Source organism: Gossypium hirsutum, chromosome A08 (assembly GCF_007990345.1).
Source record: "Gossypium hirsutum isolate 1008001.06 chromosome A08, Gossypium_hirsutum_v2.1, whole genome shotgun sequence".
In the NCBI taxonomy this organism is placed as follows: Eukaryota; Viridiplantae; Streptophyta; class Magnoliopsida; order Malvales; family Malvaceae; genus Gossypium; species Gossypium hirsutum.
The window spans coordinates 125,140,859-125,167,975 of record NC_053431.1 but is presented as its reverse complement, the minus strand read 5'-3'; the positions used below and the strand labels follow the sequence as shown (position 1 = coordinate 125,167,975).

At 34.5% G+C, this 27,117-nt stretch overlaps 2 protein-coding genes across 2 annotated transcripts; one reads left to right on the top strand and one right to left on the bottom strand.

Annotated features, from left to right (window-relative positions):
• The first annotated feature begins 196 nt into the window (after positions 1-196).
• Positions 197-15,739, top strand: LOC107928334 (formin-like protein 14). Its single transcript, XM_041076033.1, has 19 exons — positions 197-347; positions 658-732; positions 830-1,533; positions 1,622-1,843; positions 2,056-2,945; positions 2,978-3,697; positions 4,066-4,192; positions 5,162-5,233; positions 6,383-6,481; positions 12,272-12,313; positions 12,396-12,476; positions 12,557-12,607; positions 12,724-12,805; positions 12,890-12,984; positions 13,478-13,549; positions 13,642-13,758; positions 14,736-14,804; positions 14,893-14,959; positions 15,050-15,739. Exons 2-19 carry the CDS (start codon positions 660-662, stop codon positions 15,262-15,264), a joined length of 3,798 nt encoding a protein of 1,265 aa, XP_040931967.1. The 5' UTR covers positions 197-347; positions 658-659; the 3' UTR covers positions 15,265-15,739.
• A 601-nt stretch (positions 15,740-16,340) lies between these two features.
• LOC107928335 (nascent polypeptide-associated complex subunit beta) lies at positions 16,341-18,741 on the bottom strand. Its single transcript, XM_016859522.2, has 6 exons — positions 18,479-18,741; positions 17,820-17,887; positions 17,489-17,637; positions 17,345-17,401; positions 17,221-17,259; positions 16,341-16,674 (listed from the first exon to the last, which is right to left on the bottom strand). The coding sequence occupies exons 2-6, from the start codon at positions 17,885-17,887 to the stop codon at positions 16,493-16,495; spliced, it is 495 nt and encodes a 164-aa protein (XP_016715011.2). The 5' UTR covers positions 18,479-18,741; the 3' UTR covers positions 16,341-16,492.
• Between the last annotated feature and the right edge of the window lie 8,376 nt (positions 18,742-27,117).

Below are 27,117 nucleotides of genomic sequence, written 5' to 3'. Positions count from 1 at the left end.
TAAATTGAAAAAAATCCAAATTCTGGGACCAGTGTGGACAAAAGATCCAGGGACCAAGTTGAGAAAACGTCAAGTCCAGGGACTAAATACCGCTTTATCCAAAGAAAAACCGTAAAGAAACATGGTGCAAAAGTTTGCGTCATGCCCAAATCTAGGGGATGAGGAAAGGGTAAATACGTAATTACATGGCCGTTAAATTAATAAGAAAAAAAGAAGAAAACCCAAATATTTGAAGTTCAAAATGGAAGAACGCTCTGTAAGATTTGAAAATTAAAAACCAGTAGAACCATAGAGTTGGAGCTTGTTTTCACCAATCTTAAAAGCTTATGCATTTCTTTTAATCACAGGTAAGTAATTTTAATCCTTAACCTCAACTATTTTTTTCTTGTATTATGTGTTTTTTTAAGGAATAAATGGTTCGCTTTATTTCAAATCGAAGTCATTGAGCGTGGCTCTGCTGTTTATAAATTTCGTTTCTAGTTGAATTGCTTTAAATAATTGCATATTTGTTCTTTTTTGTTTTTATTTTGCTGCCGTTGATTTTTCTCTGTAAAATTGCAAGCACGTGGCAACAAATTGGAACAGTTTCGCGGGTTCTTGTTCTTATTGTTGTTTGTGAGGGTGTTTTTAGCTCATTGGGTGAAATTGTATTGGCAGAGATGACACTTCTTAGTAGATTTTTTTATAGAAGACCCCCGGATGGGTTGCTTGAATTTGTTGAGAGAGTATACGGTATGTGCTAAAAAAATTCTTTAACCTCACCTTGTTTGATTTGGAGTCTCTTTGTGTATTTTTTATTGTTAAGTGAATTTGATCTAAATTAATGCAGTTTTGGATTCCTGCTTCTCCACTGAAGCCTTGCCTGATGGTATGTACCAAGTATACCTACACGAGATTGTGACTGAGTTACATGAAGAGTTCCCGGAGTCATCTTTTCTGGCTTTCAATTTTCGCGAAGGTGAAAAACCAAGTGATTTCGCGGAAATTTTATGTCAATACGATGTTACTGTATTGGACTATCCACGACAATATGAGGGTTGTCCCCTGCTCCCATTGTCTCTAATTCAGCATTTTCTTCGTGTTTGTGAAAGTTGGCTTTCACTTGGGAATCATCAAAGTGTCGTTCTTCTACACTGTGAAAGAGGGGGGTGGCCACTTTTGGCATTTCTGCTAGCTAGTTTCTTGATTTTTAAAAAACTGCACAGTGGAGAGCGCAAGACCCTTGAAATTGTTCATCGAGAGGCTCCCAAGGGTTTCTTGCAGCTCCTTTCACCTTTAAATCCCTTCCCTTCTCAGCTTCGCTACCTTCAGTATGTAGCTCGAAGGAATATAGCTCCTGAATGGCCTCCTCCTGAGCGTGCTCTTTCTTTAGATTGTATCATTCTTCGAGCCATTCCGAGCTTTGATGCCCAAAATGGATGTAGGCCAATTATTCGCATTTTTGGTAGGAACCTTCATAACAAAGATGGCTTGTCCACGCAGATGCTGTTCTCCATGTCCAAGAAAAGGAAGATGCTTCGACATTATCGTCAGGTAAAAGTCCCCCCTCCCCAAATTTTTTGTATTAATTTTTTTGTTCCGTGTTAACTTCTGAAAAATGACTTTTTTTTCCTTGTTGCAGGCAGACTGTGATGTGATTAAAATTGACATCCAGTGTTCAGTGCAGGGAGATGTTGTATTGGAGTGTGTCCATTTGGATTTGGATCCTGAAAGGGAAGTTATGATGTTTCGCATAATGTTCAACACTGCATTTATTCGATCCAACATATTGATGCTGAACTCTGAGAACTTGGACATTCTTTGGGACTCAAAGGAGCGGTTTCCAAAAGGATTCCGAGCAGAGGTAAATATCTTTTTGAGCCTCTTTTAGGATTTTGGATGCATCATGAGAAGGAAGAGCAAAGGCCAACCGCGATAAGCAATTCACTTTCTTAGCCACTAACCTCCTACCATATTTTTCCAAAACCTAAGGTGTTATTAGTTTTAGTCATGAACTCATGATTCTTTAGTTTCTTCAACATTTGTATCTCTAATTCAATAAACTTCTAAATTCAGGTTTTGTTTGGGAAGGTTGAAAATTCCACCCCACCTAAGGCTCCTATAACAGTTTTGAATGGTGAGGAGAAAGGGGGATTACCTATTGAAGCTTTTTCTCGTGTTCAAGAACTCTTTAGTGGTGTTGAGTGGGTTGATAACAGTGATGATGCTGCTTTGTGGTTACTTAAACAACTTTCTGTCTTGAGTGATGTAAAAGAATTGTCCAGATTGCAGAACAAAGGAAATTTATATGCATCTCCTGTTGATTCTGAGGAGGAAAACAATGCATCTAGCACTGCTGATAGTTCAGATGAAGCATTTGACGTGATCAATAAGCCTTTGGGGGATCCAGCAAGATTTCTGCCACCAGACATTGTTGATAAAGTTCCCTTACATTCAGAAAGTGATAGTTTACAAGATTTAGATCATGCATCAGTTGAAGCTGTTCAGGTAGTGTCATGTTCTGGAATGCCATCTCATTCATCTCCACTGGAATCTTCAGCACCTGTTGTACCCACACCACTAGCACCACCTCCGATACCTAGTAAAAGTCTTTCTTCAGGATTTGCACCTCCTGGACCACCACCGCCACCACCACCTCCTCCTCCTCTACATCTACCTTCATCTGTTAACATCATTACATCGAAGCCATCTGCACCCCCACCTCCACCCCCACCCCCTCCTCTTCCTGGTTTCTCCGAAAGGAATCCTGCAATATCTTTGCCTGCCACTACCAAAAGAGGTCCTGCACCACCTGCACCACCTCCACCTCATAGTTTTTCTGGTAGAGCCTTTTCAACATCACCTGAATCTACAAACAATGATCCACCTCCACCTCCTCCTCCTCCTCCTCCCCCACCCCCTTTCAACTCCTCTCAATTGCCATCTCCACCCCTACCTCCACCCCTGCCCCACCCTTGCATCCACCATCCTTCAGCAGCAAATCTAAAATGCAAGAGCCAAACCAACCACCACCACCTCCGCCACCACCTCCAATGGTTGTCTCTACTACTAGTTCCTCTCACAAGGGATCTGCTCCATCTGTCCGATGCCATAATACTAATGTCCCTCCCCTGCCTCCACCTCCGCCAATTGCAGGACTTGCAAGGCCAGGTTCTATTCCTCCTCCACCCCCTCCACCAAAAGCTCCTCCAGTGCCCCCTCCACCCCCTCCACCAAAAGCTCCTCCAGCGCCCCCTCCACCAAAAGCTCCTCCAGCGCCCCCTCCACCAAAAGCTCCTCCAGCACCCCCTCCACCGAAAGCTCCTGCTGCACCCCCTCCTCCACCTCCACCGAAAGGTTCCACGGTGCCCCCTCCACCCCCTCCACCAAAAGGTCCTGCTGTGCCCCCTCCACCTCCTCCACCAAAAGGTCCTGCTGTGCCTCCTCCACCCCCTGCACCAAAAGCTCCTGCTGTGCCTCCTCCCCCACCAGGTGCACGGCTGCCAGGTGCAAAGGTTTCCAGTGTGCCTCCACCACCACCTGCATCAAGTGGTAGGGAAAAAGCTTTGGGACAGACTGGTCATGGAAGAGGCCGCGGCATTGGCGTGAGTAACACCCCTAAGAAAAACTCGTTGAAGCCGTTACATTGGGTCAAAGTCACTCGAGCAATGCAAGGGAGTTTATGGGCTGATTCTCAAAAGCAGGATAATCAATCAAGGTTCATGCATATATAACTTGTATATCAGTACCAAATTGTTTCATAGGTTCTTATAATTGCCAAAAGTTTTTATTGATGCTAGATTGCACAATATGTGCTGGAATGTGGATAAAACATTTTATAGTAGTTGCATTTTGTTGGACATTCACTTGAATGTTTTTGAAAAAGCGCTTTGTCATGTTACATGTCCATTTACTTTCTATCTTGTTATGTGATAAAGAGAGAAAAAGGAAGCATAAATTCTTGGTCAATCTGTCCTTTTTCTGTTTCCCCTTTTATTTATGTTTAGTTTTACTTGGATTGCTTTTTCCTCTAATATGGGAAGATGATTACTTTCTAACCCTATAGATCAATTTCTTTTGGTGTAGGGCCCCTGAGATTGATATGTCTGAACTTGAAAGTTTATTCTCAGCTGCCTCTGCTTCAGACGGCAGTAGTGCTAAACTTGGAGGCCGACGAGGTTCTAACATCAATAAACCTGAGAAAGTGCAATTAGTAAGAAATTTTCTTTCTTCTAACTCCTTTTATGTATGAAATGAAGGATACTTAATCAAATATATGTTAACTTTGGCTTAATATTTTTACAAAACATGCATTATATAAGGAAAAACACAGTTTAAGTGATCCTAATTGGCTTGATTAAAATATGAAAGAAAATAAATAAGGAACATGATATGGGGTTTCTTTTCCTGAATAATGAGCTTAGTCAGACTTTGTAATTGGTTACATAGTTTCTCCAATTTTAAGTTTACTGTCCTTTAAGTAATTGCCTTGTCAACTATATACAGAAAACAACTATGTATTAAGCATTAAGAGAATTTCAATGGCCTTTAATTTGTGGTTCCTCTAGTTAAATGGCACCATCATGGCAAATAATCATTAAGCTTTTAGCATACAAATTTTAGAAGTGATTGATTCTGTTGTGGCTGCTGCTCTAGTTGTACCATCATTGTCATGCTTCCCTTTATCTTCACTACATCTTTGTTATTGATTTTTATGTCTGCAGCATGAATGACATGTTGGTTTAGTTACATGACTGTATGAGTCATCAGGGTAGAGTATCATTGTTGCGTACTATTTTTTTTTTTAAAACTATACTTGCTACCATAGCTGTGCAATGCCGTCCTATTCTAAAATCAGAAAGAAGGTCCTTTTGCTGCAAATTACATATTTTACAACCTTAAGAAAATACTATAATAGGAGTCCCAAACACCATTTATTTGTCTATATTACAGCTACTCTTTTATGACGAATATTTAAGTTTGTAAAGATCCTCTGCTGCTAATGATGGATGATTTTATCCTTAATCAACTTTGAACTTGACCATCTACTGCAGATTCATGAAGTGCCACATGTAGCCATCTAATTCCTTCTTTCATCATATAATTTCTTTTATATGCATTTTAAGGACCTTAAGTTTCTTTACCCTTATTTTGTGTATTTGGTGCTTGTATTATATCTCAGGTTGAGTTGCGCAGAGCATATAATTGTGAAATAATGCTCACAAAAATAAAAATCCCTCTGCCCGATATGATTGTAAGTTTTTTAGCTTACCCTGCTAAATGTTATAAGTGTGCTAAATTGTTATCTTTTTCTTTTATTTTATTTTAGTTTTTAATTGAAATGGTGTTGGAATATTGGAGATTTAACCCCTCCCCCTGTCCCCTGCCCTTTAAATTGTCTTTTTTTATTTTATTTTTTATATTACTTCTAATATATCCCTATCTGATGTCCTCTATTTGATTTTTTCCCGCATGTAATATTCCATGGTAATACTATCTTAGTTTCTGATAGGTTAAGTTCTGTGCATAAAGCTTTTGCTGGCAACCAGATTCCTGGGAGCCGGAATCTTTGTTTATGCAGCATATTCTATAATTTGATATCAAAATTGGTAACCCGCAGCAGCAATTATGAATTTTAAATTTATTAATCCTCAAGCTTCTTATTGGTCACCTAGAGCTCATGATCTTTTTGTTGGAGTTCTATCTGCTGAAGGGCATTGGGCTAGGGTTCCATCAATATAACGTGATTCTTTAGGGAAACATGTTAGAGCTATGCTAGGGATGTTTAGTAATGTCGAAAGGTGAATTCTTTTGCCTGGGGGGCAAAAACGTATTTGGTATAATAGATTTAAGTGATATAGTTTATATTAATTTGGATTTCTTAGTTTGTTTACAATGTACTACTAATACCAACTTTCGAAGCTTCATTTTTTATCCTGTAGCTGTTAAAATAGATGGTATATCTATATTGTAGTGAACTCACTACAACTGTTGATTAGGTAAATTGGATAGATTTGAAATGTTTATTATGGAATGCTTTTATAGTTGAGGGTAAAGTTGAATTTTGTTTGTTTTACTTGGACCTTTTTGCTATCTCCATGGGAGGAATGAATGACAGTTGGCTTTGCTGGATCTGGGATATATCATAAATAAACTATTTGTTCTTTTTCTGTGGCCCAGATTATATTGCTTTGTAGTTTTTCTTTTCCATTTTAACCACAACCAAAGTTTGATACTGAAATTTCTGTTCCTCCGTAACACTTAAATTCATTCTCTCTGTTGGTTCTTTCTTTTGCCTTGCCAAGTTGGGTCAAACTTTTGCTACAATATTCTCAATTTCCTTTTTTGCTTTTACTTCTAAAGTTGAGTCGGTCATTCTAAATATAGTGCCCTCTATTTTCAGAATGCTGTACTAGCATTGGATTCTTCAGCTCTTGATATTGATCAGGTGGAGAATCTGATTAAATTTTGTCCCACTAAGGAAGATATGGAATTGCTAAAGGTAATTCATATATACTATTCAACATTTTGGTTGCATATATTTTTAAATGCTACATTTTCCAGTTTGTTTACTGTGCTCTTTAAATGATACTGTAGATTTTTAGAGAACTCATTACATATCATCACCTAAGAAATAGCATGTTATCTTTTATACGATAAAAATATTTGACTTGGAAAGTCGCATCTCAACGTGACAGTTGTATTGCCACCAATCTCTTATGAGTTACAGGCAGTAGACCACTTCATGGAAATTTTAAAACTGCCTTTTGTTGTTTTTTGTTCGAACTCCTGACTGAACCTGAACCTTTTCAGTTCTAGGAGGACCATTTAAACATCTGGATATTTTTCTTATTAGTTATGAGTAAGGCTACATTCCGAACTAATTGCAACCACTGTAAGGAATCAGTTGTAGTTTGATTTTGACCCCATGCCAGAAAAAGGAAAGACCACTATTTCATTTTAACTTAAGTTCTGGTCTGAGTGAGGGAAAGGGAAGGGAGAAGGAAGAGAGGAGTGGTGCCTTCTCCCAGCTTTGGAAATAATTTAACACGAGAGAGGGATTTTTGGTTTACCCATTCAGAACCCTTGAAGTCTGAAGCCATCCTTTTCTTTAAATTCCTTAAATTGGGACCTTTGGGGGGAAAGGATTCTGATATAGATGTTTTCATTGGAAAACAATATCAACGGAGGAATAGGAATTAGAATTCTACATTTATTTAATTTCTTTGGGAGTTTTAGTTTTACTAGGTTTTTTATTTCCTTATAAACTTTAAATTAGGAATTCTATTAGGACTTTAAATTAGGAATTAGATTAGGATTTTCTTTTGTAATTAACAGCCTATAAAAAGGTTGCCAATATGAAATAAAATAGGGTTTTATTTTTTATCACAAACGTTAGTTTGGGAAGGGGGTTCAGTCAAAGACGAATCTGCCTTTGAGTAACCATAGGTCGAAGCAAGGATACTTTCTCGTCTAGACCTGTGACTAGATCTTACGCCAAGGCGCATAACAACTTGGTATCGGAGTCAGTTGTCATGGGTGACGAAAAAACTTTGACAGCCAAGCTGGAGGCATTTATGGAACAAATGGCTACAAGGCAACAAGCATTAGAGGAGCAGATGGCGATTTTATCTCTTTTGGTCCAAAAGACAACGAAAGAGAATTTAGAAAAAAATAATGAAGAACAAGGCAGCAGTGGAGGCAAGAAAAGAAATTCAGATTCACAACACGGTGGGGGCATGGTGCCAAGATACTCCAAGATGGAATTTCCCACTTATGATGGTGTTGGTGATCCTTTAGGATGGTTAAAAAGATGCGAAAAATTTTTTGGCAATCAGCGGACCAACGAAGAAGACAAAGTCGGCTTAGCTTCATTCCATCTCTTAGGAGAAGCACAATTGTGGTTTGATCAAATCGAGGAAGAGGAGGCAAATTTGGATTGGGAGCGTTTTAGAGAGTGTTGTCATGTCAGGTTTGGGCCACCTATGAGTAATAACCCCTTGGGGGAACTTGCAAACTTGAGACAAACCGGGACGGTAGAAGAATATCAACGTCAATTTCAATCACTACTGGCTAGGACTACTGATCTTAAACCTCGACAACAAGTAAACCTTTTTACTGCCGGATTAGTAGAGGAACTTAGAATTGATATCGAGATGCAACAACCGGGAAACCTTGGAGTTGCAATGAATATGGCTCGAGCTTTGGAACGGAAACAAAAAGTCTCTTCCAAGATGTTATCTCAAACCAATCTAAACTGGTCAGCTTCCCAAAACACTGGCAGCAATTCCATTATTCCAACAACTAAGAGCTTTGCAAAGGGAGGAGGACAAACAACGAAACCAATGGGGAATAACAGCAAAATAGGTTCTTCCGCACCATTTATCAAAAGATTGACACGAGCAGAGATGGCGGAGAGAAGGGCTAAGGGATTGTGTTATAATTGTGACGAGTCTTACTCCATGGGGCACAAATGTAAAAGGCTATTTTGGATAGAAGTACCAGATATTGAAGATGAGCAAGATGATGAGGTAGATGATCTTGAAATTTCCTTACATGCCATTAGAGGAACTTGCAATTCATCTACTATGCAACTACCAGCAACGGTGTCAGGAAAAACAGTGTTAGTTCTCGTTGATTCAGGCAGTACACATAACTTTCTACGCGAAGGTCTAGTGCCAAGATTGGGACTGAAAATACAAAAGAAAAGGGGGTTGCAAGTATGTGTGGCAAACGGAGAACGGGTTCCTAGCATTGGCATTTGTAAATCAGTACAGTTCGTTGTGGCCAATGACAACTTTCAAGCTGATTTTTATACAATACCATTAGAAGGGTTTGATATGATTTTGGGGGTTAAATGGTTGTGTACCCTTGGTCCAATTTTATGGGATTTCAGCTCCTTAATTATGCAATTTGCAGTAAACAAGAAGAAGATACTCTGGCAAGGGCAGCACCCAGAGGAAGTTCGACGACTCAGCTTGATACAGGGACAGGATTTAACTAATATAGTATTAGATAAGCTATTGGTAGAATTTGCGCATTTATTCCAAGAACCGTCTGGGTTACCTCCTAACCGCAAATGTAACCATCGTATAACTCTCAAACCAGGAACGGGACCAATTGTAGTCAGGCCTTATCGATATCCACATTTTCAAAAGGATGAGATTGAGAAGCAGTGTGACCAAATGTTACAACAAGGAATCATTCGACCCAGTAGATCACCATTCTCTTCTCCAGTACTATTAGTAAAGAAGCATGACGGGTCATGGCGTTTTTGCATCGATTACCGAGAGCTTAATGCTTGCACTGTTAAAGACAAATATCCAATTCCTGTCGTGGATGAATTGTTGGACGAACTTCATGGGGCAAAATATTTTACAAAATTGGATTTACGATCGGGATATTTTCAAATTAGAATGGCAACTATTGATGTGGAAAAGACAGCCTTCCGAACCCACCATGGACACTTTGAGTTTCTTGTCATGCCATTCGGGCTTACCAATGCCCCTTCCACATTTCAAAGTTTGATGAATGACATTTTTCGCCCTTACTTGCGTAAGTTTGTTTTAGTCTTCTTTGATGACATATTAATTTATAGCAAAACATGGACTGAACATATGCATCATGTAAGATTAGTTTTTGAACTCTTGCGGGATAATATGTTGTTCTTAAAGAAATCCAAGTGTTTCTTTGGAGAGTCTCAGGTAACCTACCTCGGTCATGTCATCCATGGTGAAGGGGTCGAGGTTGATCACACTAAAATTAAAGATGTCACCGATTGGCCAACTCCTAAAACTACCAAGGCTCTACGAGGCTTTCTTGGGTTGGCAGGATATTACAGAAAATTCATCAAGATTATGGACAAGTGGCTGCACCCTTAACATCTCTTCTAAAGAAAAATGCCTTCAACTGGACTAAGGAAGCTGATGTTGCTTTCACCCAATTAAAAACTTCTCTTTCAGCAGCCCCAGTTTTGCAATTACCCAACTTTGCGGAGGAATTTGTGGTTGAATGTGATGCTTCGGACAGCGGGTTTGGAGCTGTACTACAGCAAAAGGGACACCCCATTGCCTTTTTCAGTTGCAAGATTGCAGATCGACACCTTAAGTTGGCTGCCTACGAACGTGAATTAATTGGTTTGGCAAAGGCAGTGACTCATTGGCGACCCTATCTTTGGGGAAGGCATTTCCTCATCCGTACTGATCACTTCAGTCTTAAGTATTTGTTAGACCAACGACTTACGACATCTCCACAACAACATTGGATCAGCAAGCTAATGGGGTTTGATTTCCGAGTGGAATATAAAGCAGGGAAGTTGAACAAGGCTGCAGATGCTTTATCTAGAAAAGACGAAAACTTACCACACCTCATGACTGTTTCATTCCCTCAAGTTGAAATTCTTAAAGCCATCAGACGAGAAATAGAAGCTTCCCCAGAATTATCACAACTCCAGCAAAGAATTTTACAAGGAGAGTTGGGGCCCGATTGGGTTGCACAAGATGGGTTGATTTTCTTCAAAGGGAGGTTGTACCTTTTACCTACCTCACCAATTATTCCCACTCTTATCTCCTCTATACATGCTATGGCACATGAAGGGGAATTGAAAACATTGCATCGTCTTCGCCAAGATTTTTTTTGGAAAGGAATGAAGCTTGCAACCTCAGAATTTGTGCAACATTGTTTAGTATGCCAACGCCACAAATGGCAAAATTTACAGACCGCAGGTTTACTTCAACCTCTTCCAATACCTCAACATGTTTGGGCTGATATTTCTATGGATTTCGTGGAGGGTCTACCCAAAGTAAAAAGGAAATCGGTACTTATGGTGGTTGTGGACAGACTGTCGAAGTACGCTCATTTTTTTACCTTTGTCCCATCCATTTACTGCTATATCTGTTGCTACCGTCTTTTTTGCAGAGGTATTCCGACTTCATGGCTTGCCTGAATCCATAGTTTCAGACCGTGATAAAGTTTTCCTCAGCCTGTTTTGGAAGGAATTATTTCGTCAAAGTGGTTCTAAGCTCGCTTTTTCCTCAGCATACCATCCCCAATCTGATGGTCAGACAGAGGTAATTAACCGAACAATAGAAATGTACCTACGATGCCTCTCTAGTGATCGTCCACGACAGTGGGTCGATTGGGTTCCATGGGCTGAGTATTTGCTACAACACCTCATATCACACTGCCCTAAAGGCCACTCCCTTCCAATTAGTATACGGTAGGGATCCACCTCGACTTCTCTCCTATTCAGCTGGTTCTACAAGGATTGAAGCTGTGGATAAGGCTCTACAAGATAGGGATGCACTTTTACACAATACTCGGGATAGACTCTTGCAAGCTCAGCAACAAATGAAAGCCACTTATGATTTGGGGCACAGAGAGTTGAATTTTAAAGTCGGGGATTGGGTTTGGTTACGGCTTCAACAGTATCGACAATTGACGATAACTAAACAGAAGCATCACAAGTTATTGCCAAAATATTTTGGTCCTTTTAAAGTCTTGAACAAAATAGGATCAGTGGCCTATCAGCTTGAATTACCTACAGGCAGCAGAATACATGATGTATTTCATGTTTCTTTCCTCAAAGAATACAAGGGACCTCAACCAGATGCGGTCGGAGACTTGCCCTTAGTATATGATGGCAAGGCCTTGCCTACTCCACAAGCTATTATTAATACCAGGCTTAATCGGGGTCGGCGGGAACTATTAGTGCAATGGGCAGGATGCCCTCAAGAAGATGCCACTTGGGAACCAATTGATAATTTTCGAGCAGCGTATCCTGAATTTGAGCTTGAGGACAAGCTCAACTCCGAGAGGGGGAGTAATGATATAGATGTTTTCATTGGAAAACAATATCAACGGAGGAATAGGAATTAGAATTCTACATTTATTTAATTTCTTTGGGAGTTTTAGTTTTACTAGGTTTTTTATTTCCTTATAAACTTTAAATTAGGAATTCTATTAGGACTTTAAATTAGGAATTAGATTAGGATTTTCCTTTGTAATTAACAGCCTATAAAAAGGCTACCAATATGAAATAAAAGAGGGTTTTATTTTTTATCACAAACGTTAGTTTGGGAAGAGGGTTCAGTCAAAGACGAATCTGCCTTTGAGTAACCATAGGTCGAAGCAAGGATATTTTCTCGTCTAGACCTGTGACTAGATCTTACGCCAAGGCGCATAACAGATTCCTCTTTACAACTTCTATTAGATAGCCCTTATTTGAACATTTTATTTAACTTACAAGGATGTAATTGTAAAAAAAAAAGTTTGCTACTTTTGTGTTTGGTAGAATTATACAGGTGACAAGGCAATGCTTGGAAAGTGTGAACAGGTGTGTTCCATTTTCTCTCTTTTAAGACATCCGATCCCTTAATTCGATCAGTTGTTAATATTATAATTGATAAATCTTTCAGTTTTTCCTAGAGTTGATGAAGGTTCCACGAGTAGAATCAAAATTGCGAGTATTTGCATTTAGAATCACCTTTTCTTCTCAGGTATTGTCCGGATAATTTGTATATTCGATATTTTATTCTGGGATTTATCATTAATCTATATTCCCTTTCATCTGTTTCAGGTGGATGACTTAAGGTCTAACCTGAGCATTATTAATAATGCGACCAGAGAGGTACTGCTATACCTATACTGAATCTCAAATGGATGCTGCATAATTGCTCATTTTGCATGCTAAATGTCTAGCATGTTCTTTTTCCTGCATCTAAAATGTCAGAAACTTATTTTCAGGTAAAAGAATCTGCAAAATTGCGTCAGATAATGCAGACAATTCTCACATTGGGAAATGCTTTGAATCAAGGCACTGCACGAGGTACTACCCAGCTGGTCTATACTTAGGATTTTTGACCATTTTTTTAATGATGCCTCTTCATCTTGTTTTTGCTTTTATTCCCAGGATCTGCGGTGGGATTCAAATTGGATAGCCTCCTTAAATTATCTGATACGCGTGCAAGAAACAACAAAATGACTTTAATGCATTATCTATGCAAGGTAGGACATTGAAAGTTAGACTTCTATACTTGCACTGGAAGTTCGGAATAAGGTTTATTGTTAAGGTTATGGGGGGTGGGGCCAATGATGCTGTAATTTTGTGCCCTTAAAATGGTATTTGTGTGACATAGGGAAAGTCTTCTAATACTGTGGTACTCTCATGTAGTCTTTGAGGAGAGAAGCTAGATGTTCTTTATTACTAGTATATGTGCCTGGGGTTTGGGATGGTAAATCTTGACTATAAATAATCTTTTGCATGTAACTTGTTTTAAAAGGAAAAAGCTATTGCTTCGGTTATTGCTTTTTCCTCTGATTCAAGTATGTTTGAAACCTCACTCTAACCAAATTTACCTTCTTGCCCCACATGATTGTTTCATTTTAGGCAAAAAACAATTTGCACTCTGTTAATTCTTTTGGCATGCTCTACTCAGATTTCTTAAGTCACATGGTTTTTTTTTGTTTTATTTATTTTTTCACTTATTGCATGTGTTAGCTTCTATCGGAGAAAATGCCAGAGTTGCTGGATTTTGATAAAGATCTTGTTCATTTAGAAGCTGCTTCTAAGGTATGTTTTATATGGTTATAGTTTATTGGATTCTTTTCTTCTTAAAGTTGTTAATTTCTTTTATCCACTTGATTTTCATATCATGTGGCTAGATTCAATTGAAAAATCTTGCTGAAGAAATGCAAGCTGTGAGTAAGGGCCTTGAAAAGGTTGAGCAAGAACTCTCCGCTTCAGATAATGATGGTGATATCTCTTTGGGCTTTCAGAAGGTGAGGAAGAACAATTATTATTGCTTAACAAAGAATCTACTCCATTTTGTCACTTCCCACCCTATTTGCTTGCATACAAAAATTACCTTGGTCACTTTTTCCTGTCATCATAGATATTTGGATTTGGCATGATGTTGATTTGCTAGTGAAGGAAACAAACTCTTCTGAATTTTCACAAACCCTTAGGGTGTGCTGGGTTGGGTGGAAAAGTGGACGATGGAAGGAGGGAGTGGAAAGAAAATAAATTTTGAATATGCTTGGTAGGGAAGAAACGTGAGGAAAGAAAATAGGAGAGATGGTCATTTTCTGTCCTAATGCATAAAAACCAATCTTTCCAAATTGGAATGATGAGAGGAGAGAAAATGAGAGAGAGATGTATTAGTTCAAAATTATGCATTTTTCAAATGTTCTATTTTCTTTCCTTCCATTTTTCAACTCTACCAAGCAGTGGATGGAAAAAAAATTATTTTTTCTTGAATTTCCATCTTTCCTACCAAGCACACACCTACTGAAAGAAAAATACCCATTCAATTTTCCATCTTTCCAACTTTCTTTTCACTCTGCCAAGCAAAGCCGTATTATTATCACCTTTCATCATTTATAGAATTTTTTTCCTCTTTAAAGATTGACCAAAAACATCTTTTCTTTATTGTGGTTTTAGGTTTTAGGAATTAGAGTTTTCTTTTCAAGAATCAATTAGATACTATCTTCTTCAGAAATTGTTGGCATGATTTTATGTTTGTTTTCATTCAATCGCGCTGTTCATTGTGATCTATGTGCTGCAGTTTAGTCATTTGGAAGAAAATGACCATATGGTGAATACTTTGAGATGCTTATAAATAATTAAGACCACTGACACCATTTCTATAGTGATCTCCATTGTCCGAATGTTTGTATGATATCTTTTTCCTGGAAATCACTGGAATTTTCTTTGAGCATGTACAATTAGTGTTTAATAGAAGTTTTGTCGGTTCTAGGTGTTGAAGAATTTCCTTGATACAGCTGAAGCTGAAGTGAGGTCACTTATCTCCTTGTATTCTGAAGTGGTAAGTACTTTCCCGATTTGCAGTTGCTCGTAGGATATTTTAAACTTGCTGTGCATTGCAGTTTAGTCTGAAGTTGTATGTCTTGCAGGGTAGAAGTGCGGATTCATTATCCCAATACTTCGGAGAGGATCCTGGACGATGTCCTTTTGAACAAGGTTTTCCATCTTTAACAATTATTGTTCATATCGAAAACCTACCTTTCAAACAAACGCCTGACTGGTTGAGTTTGTTCCTTGTTGCTGCAGTGACTCAGATATTGGTTGTTTTCGTTAAGATGTTTAAAAAGTCGCGAGAGGAGAACGAGAAGCTGGCTGATGCTGAGAAAAAGAAATTGGAGAAGGAAGCCATCAAAGAACGAGCAGCAGCAAATGTAACTGTAAAGAAGGATGGGACCGATACAAATGAGCCGAATCTTACTTCTCATATCCTGAATTCTCACCTTCTGAAACACGCTCCCTAATAGTAATGAAGCTTTTGCAATCAAGCAACAATGGAAGCTGCATATTAGACTTGCAGCTGACAAGGACACAGTTGAAAGCTTTGAATACCACATTCAGTAAATAAGCTTTGATATTTTGGTGGGTCGAGATGGGCGGGCGTGTGAGCCGGGTCATTCTTAAATAGAAAAAAAAATTATTTGCCCAACTTGACCAGCAAAAAATCCTTTTTTACAATTTCAAATGTATTAATATTTTTTTAATATTAATATTTGAAGCGCTTAGAGCTTTTTTGTAATTGATTGAAGTGTTTTTGCATCAAAAGCTGTTTTGAAAATGCAAAAACTCTTTTTAGTTTCAAGTTGTAAAAGATTAAAATTTTAGGGATTTGTCAATTTCTCTTGAGATCAGACTGTAAATTTGCTTTCCCACGAAAAGCATATTGTAAAATTTTCAAAATTCATACATGGTGAAGGTACAAAAGATTCAATGTTTTCAGAGCCATGGTTTACCATTACAATTTGATTTCTTTTTTCTAGATTACCTATAATTTTTCGTTCGGATTCATACCCTTTTAATTGGTACAAAGTAGTGACTTATTCTTCTTAAAAATAGTCTGAATTCAAATCTTAGTTACAAATATATATATATATGGTAACCAAATGAGGAGTTAAATTCTTTAATCATTCAAACTCCTTAAAATTTAAGTGTGCCATCAATTTTTTATTTAGGGAGGGAGGTGGCAAGAAGTTAATAAAACACAAATTTAATATCCAATTGTCACTTCATCTATGACTCAATCCACGTATTTTCATGTTCTTTTTCTATATATGTTAAGTAATCATAGGTTAATTGGATAAGAGGCAACCTTACCAGCAATATTATCTGGCCAAACTCAACATACCCTAACAATGTTCTCCACTAGCAGTGCTCCTAATTACGGTGCTTTTAGTGACAAAACTCCCTAATATAAGCTTTAATTGGGCAAAAATAAAAATGATACTACAAAGCCAAATGCAACTTTCTTAGCTGCATAGATTAGCATTTCAAGACAACTATTGGTCTTGGGGAAAATGCATCTCTAATCCATTGGCAATAATAATAGGAATTCTAGAAGGCTTACTCTGAACCAAACCATTAAGAGTACAAGGTAGAGCAAACAAAAACCACAAATAGAGAAAATTTGGAAAAAGAAACAAATAGTTAAATTCATCAAAAACATATAACAAAATAAAATTAAAGATAAAAACTCTATTTAGCAGCTTGGCCTTCTGCTGCAGCTTCAAAGGTCTCGCCAGGTACAAGATCTGGTACCTCCTCATCGTCCTCTTCCTGAGTAATGGCTGCACCGGTACCGTCACCAGCACCGGCAGCAGGTGCCTGCTTCTGGAATTGCTCTGCCAATTTCCTCAAGTTGTCCAAGTTATCAGGTCCTATAAGTTTTAGAATAAGAGTCAAAAAGACGGCCAATATTGATGTCAAAACATGAAAGACAGAATTTGGGGTGTAATCAAGCTGAGCAAGCCCCAATACTGCCAAGCTTGAGCTCAAGCTCCACTCGAAATTTGAAGCTTGATACTCAGCTCAAGCTCGATTGAACATCTGTTTTTAAAATCGAGCTTGGCTCGAGTTATGTTTGAGCTACTCAAGTTCAAGCTTGATTAAGCTCATTTACCATTTTTTGTACTCAAACTCAAGCTCAGCTCAATAATTAAGCTTAGTGTTAATAATATGTATTAAGGGTAATAACATAATTTAATAATATAAAAATATGAAACACTCATTAAGGCTTGCTAGCCATTCGATTCAAGTATTCCTAAGCTTGAATTCGGCTCAATTGATAGCACGAGCAGCCCACACTCGGCTTGATAATTACCAAATCGAGTTTGAATTTTTTTTGCTGAACTCGAGTAGTTTGCGAACACCAATGTCTCATTTACATTCCAAAAACAGAACTACTCAGGGTCAAGTGTACATACCCAACTGGTTGATGATTCCGGGGAGAATATCTTGCAATTCTGGAATAGGCGAAAAGCATGAATGTCAGATCAACAAAGGTAAAAATCAACTATGGGAAGCTTTCAAAGTTAAAGAGGTGCATACTCTTTGTTTGAGGAGAACCGCTTACAACCCAGGTGTTGGCAGCAATAGATGCTTGAACTGAAATACAGACCATCATATACGTTGTTAATTTTACAAAACCTATGAGAAAATTGCACAGTCCACTTCGATAAAAGACATATCTACCTTTGGGATTAATAAACTGGATAACAACATCGTCCTTGAAGATGTTGACTTCCTCGATTGCGGGAATAGCATTGACTCCTATTCTCTTGAGGGTGCTTTGTAACCGTTTGTCGTCTGTGGTAGTTGTCTTGTGGACAGCCTTCTTCTTTCTATTAAACACAAGTTCCAATAACAAGATAATGATTAGTATACAAATTACAAAGAGGCATCAAAATTCAAGCACCTATTACTCCTAATAACTGCAACAATTACATCCTATATTCAGAGATGATAAAGCAAAAAACATAATATAGCTGGTATATCCAAGGAATTTTCAAACCATGAACATTACCTTCTCATGCTACCCTTCCCGCCGGTGCGGACTGCACCGGCCATTTTCATGAGCCTCTCCTTGTTCATCTGCCCAAAGAAGCAAACAACAAATAAATAAATAAAAGTATGATAAATCAAGACCCAAGATACACACAATAAAAACAAAGAGAATATTGAGGTAATAAGCTTATCAAAAGCACTAAAGCAAACAAATCAAACACAATACATATGAAGCATGTGAAACAATCAAGCACTATATAATATACAAGGAAGTCTAGGGAAAACATAAAAGAAATTAACGCCTAGCTCACACTTTATCAACCCACCAGAGAAAAAAAAATTAGAACAATATATAAAAATATCAATGACCCTAATTTAGTTATTGTAATTGTATTCAAGTGTTAAACCCTAAAGCATAAACTAGGCTAAAAATCTAACCTTTGGCAGCTGAAAGGAATTTTAAAGATAAGCTTCTTCTTTTTTTTAAGACAATAATTCCCCCCAAAATTTATAAACAAAAGGGTCACTTAAAATCCTAAATCAAAACAATCTAAAGATAAAACAAATCAACCGTCGAAATTAAAATAGCAAAAATGAAATAAATTTAAGTTCTTTATTTTTTTTTCAAAACGTATATGCCGAATGATAAGAAGAAACAGAGAATTAAGAAATTGAAACCTTTACAGTAGGGAGTACTAAAAAGGATATGCCGCAACTTCGACTGCAACTAGGAAAGATAGGGTCACAAAATAAGGGGGTTTTTTTTTTATATAACCCAGTGAGCAGGCACAAGCTCTTTATGCCTTTAGGGTTTTATCTACGCCGTTGGATTTTTAGTATTTTCATCTGACGGCTTTGAAGCCATCAGGTCCATGTTTGTCTTTGTACATGCCCTTTTTTTTCCTTCAATTTTATTTTGGGTTAATTGAACCAAATGTTTCACCCGCTCTTAGTTTAATCGGTTAAATAGATTTGATTATCAGTATAATAATAATTAAAAAATAATTTAATCAATTATTTACTGGTTTTGAATGGTTTGCTGAATAACCAATTCAACCTATTTATCCAAACCAACCATGGTTGTTCGAATCAGATTGATTAGGGTATTAATTTAGATAAAGACATTAGACTGATTGATCTAAGAATCAGTACGGACCAATTGAATCGAGCAAAAAATCGGTTCGAACTAGACAATTAAACCATATTTTTTTATTTTATAAAAAAATTTATTTTTATTTAATCAAACCAAACAAACCAATCAAATCGATTGAACCAATGAACTAGTAGCTTGACTGATTCAACTACTAATCAGATTTTGGAAACCTTGGCAATAGTATATTGATCAGTTTCTAGTTCAACCAACTAGTTTGGTCCTGCTCCAATAACTTCAATTTATGCATAACTTCGAAATGTTTTAAATTAAATCTCTAAAATGTTATTATCGTATCAACAAGTCATTCTATTAGCTTAATTATTAGCTTGGGAGTTAAAAACTACCTTAAATTTGATATCAAATATATTTAAAGTATGTGAATAAAAAATATTTAAATGTGCATTTATCTCATAAATAGCTTAGGTCTAACATGTTCAAAATGAAAATTACTGCTTTTGAATCTAACGAAACTATCTATTTTTCAATATATCAAATTTAAATTGTTCATGCTTAAATGTCATCTTATATATGATTAGGGTTAAATAAGAAAAATAAAAAATCGATCCAAATCAAAGTGTTTGAAAAGTTAATAGAATACAAATAAAATAAAATAAAAAGACAATTAACCGAACCAATTTGAATTCCATTTTTAATTTAATTTATTAGTAAATTATTTTTTATCATATAAAAACAAATATTTAAAATAATGAGAGTAGCTTAAAAATATTTAAAATATTTTTTTTAAAATACCATTTACAAAGACTTATTTGAAAAAAACTTGAAACTTTGTTAAATAATATTCAAAAATCATAAGATCAAATTCATTTTTGTCAAAAATTAGTTCAAAAACTCAAACACAGTATCACTATAAAAATATAAAATAAAAATGAGTCAAACTAAAGCAAACCAAAATCACCTCTAGATATGATGCCTAGTATATTTAAAATAAATGGATAAAAATTTAAACATGTATATATCTAATGTATGGAGTGTTTGAATTTAACGTGTTAAAAAGTAATGCTCCAAAAATTTAAAGGTATCGTACTTTTTTTAAACATGTTGTATCTAAGTCATCTATGCATTATTTTAAAATTTAATCCAAATATTTTAAATATATTTCAGTTTATACTAGTTTATTACCCATACGATGCACAAGTTGACCTTGTATCATAATTTTTTTAAAAAAATATAAAATTGTTGAGAAGTCTTTGAAGTGTTATCCTTGAGGACGCTAACTTAATCTCTTGACAGTGGAAAGTATTGTAAGGGTTTTGCCCCCTCCGCAGAAGGCTATGTACGATTCACAGAGGGAACCCTTGACTGTACGTGGATGTACAACCTCCCATCAATAAGCTTAAAATCTTATTAATTATAAAAAAAAGTATTATTTATATTGCTATTTAAACATTTGATTAAGTTCATATTACTTTTAATCAGATTCTAACTTAATTAAAATAATTATAATTTTTTATAATTAAAGTATATTATTGTGAAAGTATCTTTAATACCTTGATGTTAATTAAGTTAATACTCAACCGATTAAAAATAAATAAAATTATATTAAATATACTTTTTACCAAATCAAATTTTTTTAACAATCTCATTATAGTTTTGATTATATCTACTCTTTTTGACACAATGTCTAAAACTGTCAATAGCCCCTCTCAAATCCATAAATAGAAAGATAATGCACTTCAACATACTTGAACCCAATTTTTTTGCATTGACAACAATGCTCATACCAATCGAGTTAAGACTCAATCGGCTTACCAAATCAAATTTATAAATAATAAAGTTAAATCATATATATTTTTGGTACCAAATCATCCTATAATTGGAGCAAATGATCCTAATGGTCCACCATTAAGCTAGGGTTGGGGTTATAAAAGATGGAAAAATGATTGCATGAAAATGTGATTGCACATCATTCTTATAATTTTCTAATAAGAGAATGATAAATCAGATTTTTCCTCCTAATTTTTAGTATTTTTAGTTGGATTTGAATTTTTGTAAGAGGAGAAAAAATATGATCTATCATTCTCCCATTGGAAAGAGATAAATATGACGTGAAATCACGTTTTCATACAATTTCTTCTTGTAAAAAGACCATAATAAATTAGATTTTAAATTTGCAATGTGTTTTGATTTTTTTTTTGGATAAAAGTGTTATTTAAAAAGGGATAAATATTAAAATTATACATGAACTTTGATTTAATGTACAATGTCATATATGAATTTTGATTTTGTGTGACTTTATACATAAATTTTTTATTTGATTAGATTTTCATAAATTACGTTGATATATTGCATAAACACAAAATTATATTAATCTGAATTAAAAATAAATGTATGTTTTTATTTCTCTTATTATGTGTACAATTGAATCAAAACCAAAAAATTCATATATATATATGAACCACAATTCAAGTCTCATGTATATAATTACACCAAATCATAATTTATGTATCAAATTGCACATTAAAATAAAGTTCATATATAAATTTGATATTTATCCATTACAAAAAACAAAACTTTGTTATAAGGGTGAGTATTCGATTGATTCGAGTAGAATCAAGTCAATAATTTTTGAGTTAGTCGAGTTAACAAATCTTATTTTAGCAACCGAACTCAATTTGAATTATTTTCAAATCGAATCGAGTCAAAAAATTTCGAGTCAATCGGGTCGAGTTAACGAATCCTATTATTTATACTTAATGTTGCATTTAGATGGACCGGTTATTTAACTAGTAGGCGAAGTACAATATTATTTAACTACATGAACAATATAATGATTTTGCCTTTTAACTTAATGGGTAAACATGTCACACGCGGCTGAAACACGTGCTCGTGTCCCTGCCCATGTGGACAAAAATAGGCTATTTGTAAAACCATTTTGCCACCCTATTTTCATAAGCATACACAAGTATAAATGACAACATTTCATAACCCAATAGGTAGCCATTGCATAACATTTCATGCACATAAATACCAATACAACTTAGCACTTAATTACATAATTAACATCATGCATTATCCATTCATATGTCAACTACATATCAAGACATTATTTGCACATTTTCATTCCATCTATTTCTTGCCAAAACATACCATAATTGAACACTTATACACAACCAAAACATAGTACCAAAATAAGCCAAATCACATGGCTTAACTTATACACAAATTATACAAAAAACATAATTTTCAAGTAACCATAACTATCACCTTTTAAACTAGCCTATACATACCATATTTACAATTATCCACTAGTTCAATAGTACCAATCGGCAATTGGATAGTGTGATGTGAAACTCTGACTTGTCCGAAACGAGCGAGCTATCGAACCTGTATAAACATAGAAAAGAAACAGAGTAAGCTTTATAGCTTAGTAAGCCCGTATAATTTAGAATTAAACTTACCATTTATACCAAATCAATACAAATAATTAAGGTAAACTCCATACAATTTCCAAATGCCTAACACAACATTCATCCAAATGTTAGTCATATAACACATGAAATCATCCATTACCACAATTCAATACTCAATATATATTGTATTCAACATTTCATTCTCAATCATATAATCAATCATTCATTCAATAACAGTACTTATCCATGTAAACAGAATTTATGCCCATTGAACTTATTAGAATCTCGAAGGACACTAGGGTGATATACATCAGTAATCCGTCAATTGATTATCATTTTCGCTCTTTCGAGCCATGATCAATAATCTCCTATTGAGCTGATGAACAGTAAGCTTTATTGAGCTAAAATAGTAAGCTTTAACGAGCTGAAACAGTAAGCTCTTACGAGCTGATATATCGGTAAGCTCATACGAGCTATGGTGAATCCACAACAAATGCTGGAGCTTGACCAAAACGGTAACCCTAGTGACATGTCACTCGTATCATACGAATTCCTACGGTTCAAACGGGGCTCGGTAACTGATAGATTATATCGATAAAGCATTCATATTTCAAGTATATCAATTATTCAACCACATACATTCATTTCAAATACTTACCAATATATATAAATTCGATTCTAAATATATGAGCTTACATCGAGTTGCTCAGATGGAAACTATTAACTACTCGTCTACTTTTCGTTTTCCCCGATCTAAACTTAATCTCAGCTTATCTTGATCTATATATTATCAAATTCAATACATTCAGTATTCAATCTGTTCAATTTAGCCCATAATTCATATTCTGGAAACTTACACATTTGCCACTATACTTTTCACATTTTTACAATTTAGTCCTAATCACATAAAATTACAAATTCATGCAATTTAGTACAACCCATGCCTAGCCGAATTTCATAGGGACTCCTAGCAACCCATATCTTTCATTATTTCACACTTTTAACCACCTAATTTTACATTTTTTCAATTTAATCCATTTTTGACATTTTTGTCAGAAATCACTTTACAAAACTAGTTAACTATCAACAATTATTCAAAATTCATCATCAACTATCAAATTACTCAAACAAAGACGACATGTTAAATCTTTAACAGTTTCAAAATCTAAGGTACGGGCTAGATAGAATACGAAGCAATGATCACAAAAACATAGAAATAATAAAAAAAACCGAGCTAAAATCGTACCTCAATCAAGCTAGGAGTGTGCCGAAACCATGGAAGCTTCAAATCCTTATTTTATTTTCTATTTTTGGTGGAACAAACTTAAGAAAGATATGGCTAGTTGTTTTTATCATTTTTTAACCTTAATTATTATATAATTACCAAATTAACCTTTAATAAAACTTTAATATAACATATAAACCATGGACATAAATGTCCACTAACCTTAACCATGGTCTAATATCAACATAAGGACTCTCACAATTTAATTTCATAGTTATTTAATACTTTTAACTATTAGAACTCAAATTTTACGCTTTACGCGATTTAGTCATTTTTACCGAATTATGCATTCAAACAGTAAAATTTTTTAACGAAACTTTCACATAATAATTCTATCATGCTGTAAACTTTAATAAAATAAAAAAATAAATATTTTAACCTCAAATTTGTGGTTCCAAAACCACTGTTCCGATTTGACAAAAAACGGGCTATTACAACATAGTCATGTTACACAGCAGTGTGTCCCCTGATGTTGAAATTAAATTGAAGTCAGAATGCTCCACACGGCCTCATACACGGGCGTGTGGCTGGTCGTGTGGTACAAGTCAGTATATCCCCTAAATGGCACACGGCCTAGCACACGGGCGTGTAACTTGGCCGTGTTGCACAAGTCAGTATGTATGCCCTGTTTCCATACGGTCTAAGACACGAGCGTGTCTTTTAGCCGTGTGAGGCACATGGCCTGTTTACACGGGTGTGTGACACTTGAAATGTTGAAATTTTTCTAAGTTTCCAAAATTTTCATATGTTATCGGTTTAGTCCTAAATCACTTCTAAAGCATGTTTAAGGCCTTGTAGGCCCTTAAAAGGGACAATATGTTTGTACGAATGGAATTTGTATGAGATATGTATATTAAATGATGTGTATTGATTGGTCATACCTCATAATCCTATTCCGGCGACAAATAAATGTTAGGGGTGTTACAAAACATTTATCAAAACAACGTAGGTTTGCATTTTAACTTAATTATTTTGAATTTTAACTTTTAAAAAAATAAACATTTATCAAAACGACGTAGTTTTATCTTTTCTTATTCGGATAACTCGAATTGTGTAATTCATATTCGAGTTAAATAAAAAAAATATTTGAGTTGAATCGAAAAACTTATTTTTTTATTCGAGTTGATCCGAATAACTTAATTAACTCAAATAACTCGAACTATTTAATTCAAAATTTAATTTTTTATCAAATTTTTCGAATCAAAACGGATTTTGCTCACTCCTACTTTGTTATTGTTGTTTTCTTACAGCTGTCATGCACACACCACAATAAAGTAATCCTTAAGATTTGAACCATTGACGTGGACTATGAGGTAAACATTTATGACCCATAAATTAAATGTCATGGTTCAAACTTTGGTTCATTATTTAATCGATAAAGATAAGAAAAAAAAAATCCTATGTGATGGTCTAATGGTTAAGAGTGTTCAGCGTCTCAAGCGTGATTAGAGTTCGAGTCGCGCCAATCGCATTTGTTGTTCAAGCTTTACCTTGTTATTGTAATTCACCATATATATATAGATATATATCTTGTGATTTAAATAAATAAAAAAAAGGGATAAGGAAAAAAACTATTTATGAATCGACTTGAGTTGATGTTATTTTATTTGTGATGTGAAACTCGATTAATCAATATTATAGACATTCATCTTACCTGTGGGTAAAAATAATAAATATATTTTTAAGTGAAAATAATAAATAATGTTAAAAACATGAAAGGAATGAAAAATATTAAAATTAATAAAAGAGGTGAGTAAAATAAAGACGACTTACATGTTGTAAGCAAGGATAAAGTGTTTTTTTTTAATAACCCAAAAGAAGATCGAAAATGAAAGAGTTGAATGTGTTTTTCTTGCAAGTGAAGTTTTTAATAATTTTTTAATTATATAACATTTGATTTACTTTATTTTAGGATGTTTTAATAATGTGATAAATTTTAAAATTATTCATGAATTTTTATTCAATATAAAATGTGATACATAAATGTTAATTTGGTATAATTATATACATGAAAATTTTATTATAGTTTAAATGTATATATGAAACTTTAATTTCAATTTAATTATACATTTTTAATGAAATAAATACATCAATTTATTTCTATTTAGATAAATATGTTTATTTTTGCATGCAATATATTAATACAAAATGATTTCATATTAATAATATGTTAATAATTTGTGAGATTTGAATAAAATCAAAATTTTATGCATAAATTTACATAAAATCAAAGAACATTTTATATAACTACACATTAAACCATAATTTATGCACAATTTTAAAATTTAGTTCATCAAGTTGACATTGCTTGATTTATAATTTGAGATGATAACATGGCAAATATGCCCCATCACAACTCAACCTTATCCCGACATGGAATCAAGAGATAAATATGTCCCATAAATTTTAATATTTAAAATTTTTATCAAATTAAAATATATTTTAAAAATTTTATAATATTTTTAATGGTACTATTCATTATTTTTTAAAAACAATTATGCTGAAATAAATATTAACATAAATTTATTATCATATATATTTAAACTAATATTATATATATAAATGAAAGCGTGGGAATTATTTTGAGAGGGTACACATTTTTTCCTAAATCCAACCTAACCAGATGTGACTAGATTAATTGAAAAATTAGACAAGAGTAAAAACTCAATTTCAAGAAGGGTTAATATATACAAAATATTTGAATTTGATCATTTATATTTATTTGATATCTAATTTTTTTGGCTCTAAGTAGAATCTAAAATTGGAACCTTTTTTTAGGTACTTGACTAACTTAAAATACACTCACGTGCCATCGACAATTAATATTATGGCGAACTTGACATACTCATATTTAGGGCTTAATTAACGTTAATATTGTTACCAGTGTAGGAGAACATGTGTTTGAGTACGTTGAAGCGCATTATCTTATTATTTAAGGGTTGGAGAGGGATTATGGGTAGTTTTAGGCATCATATAAAAAATCAAATATTAAGAATCGTGAAACTACACTTATATGAAAATAAGTAAATTAAATATATATAATTTAGTTTTTTATATTTTGTCACTTTCCAAAATACGAGACTGCCGCACGTCACTATGTTATTGGTCGTTAGTACCATGTTAATGCATTTTAATGGTATTAGGTACTTAAAAATAAGTACCAATATAACATTAAGTAAGTATAACTTATCAAATTCAGATACATCCATATATATTAACCTTTTAAAGAAAAAAAAAAACATTCGAAGATTTTTTACCATCTTTATTTGTAATACCAAGTTTTCATCAAATGTTCTATAAATATTATTATTAAGATATTTTAATAATTTAATTAATCATATTGATATTACTTTTACCTGTGATCATAGACGTAAGTCAAAGCTAATTTATTAGGGAGATATCTATTTATACTTAAATTAAGATTTTAAATGAGATAATTTCACTTGTCAATTGAGCATCAATTAAAATTTTTTTATGTTTAATTTATAAATTATTACTTAAATTATAT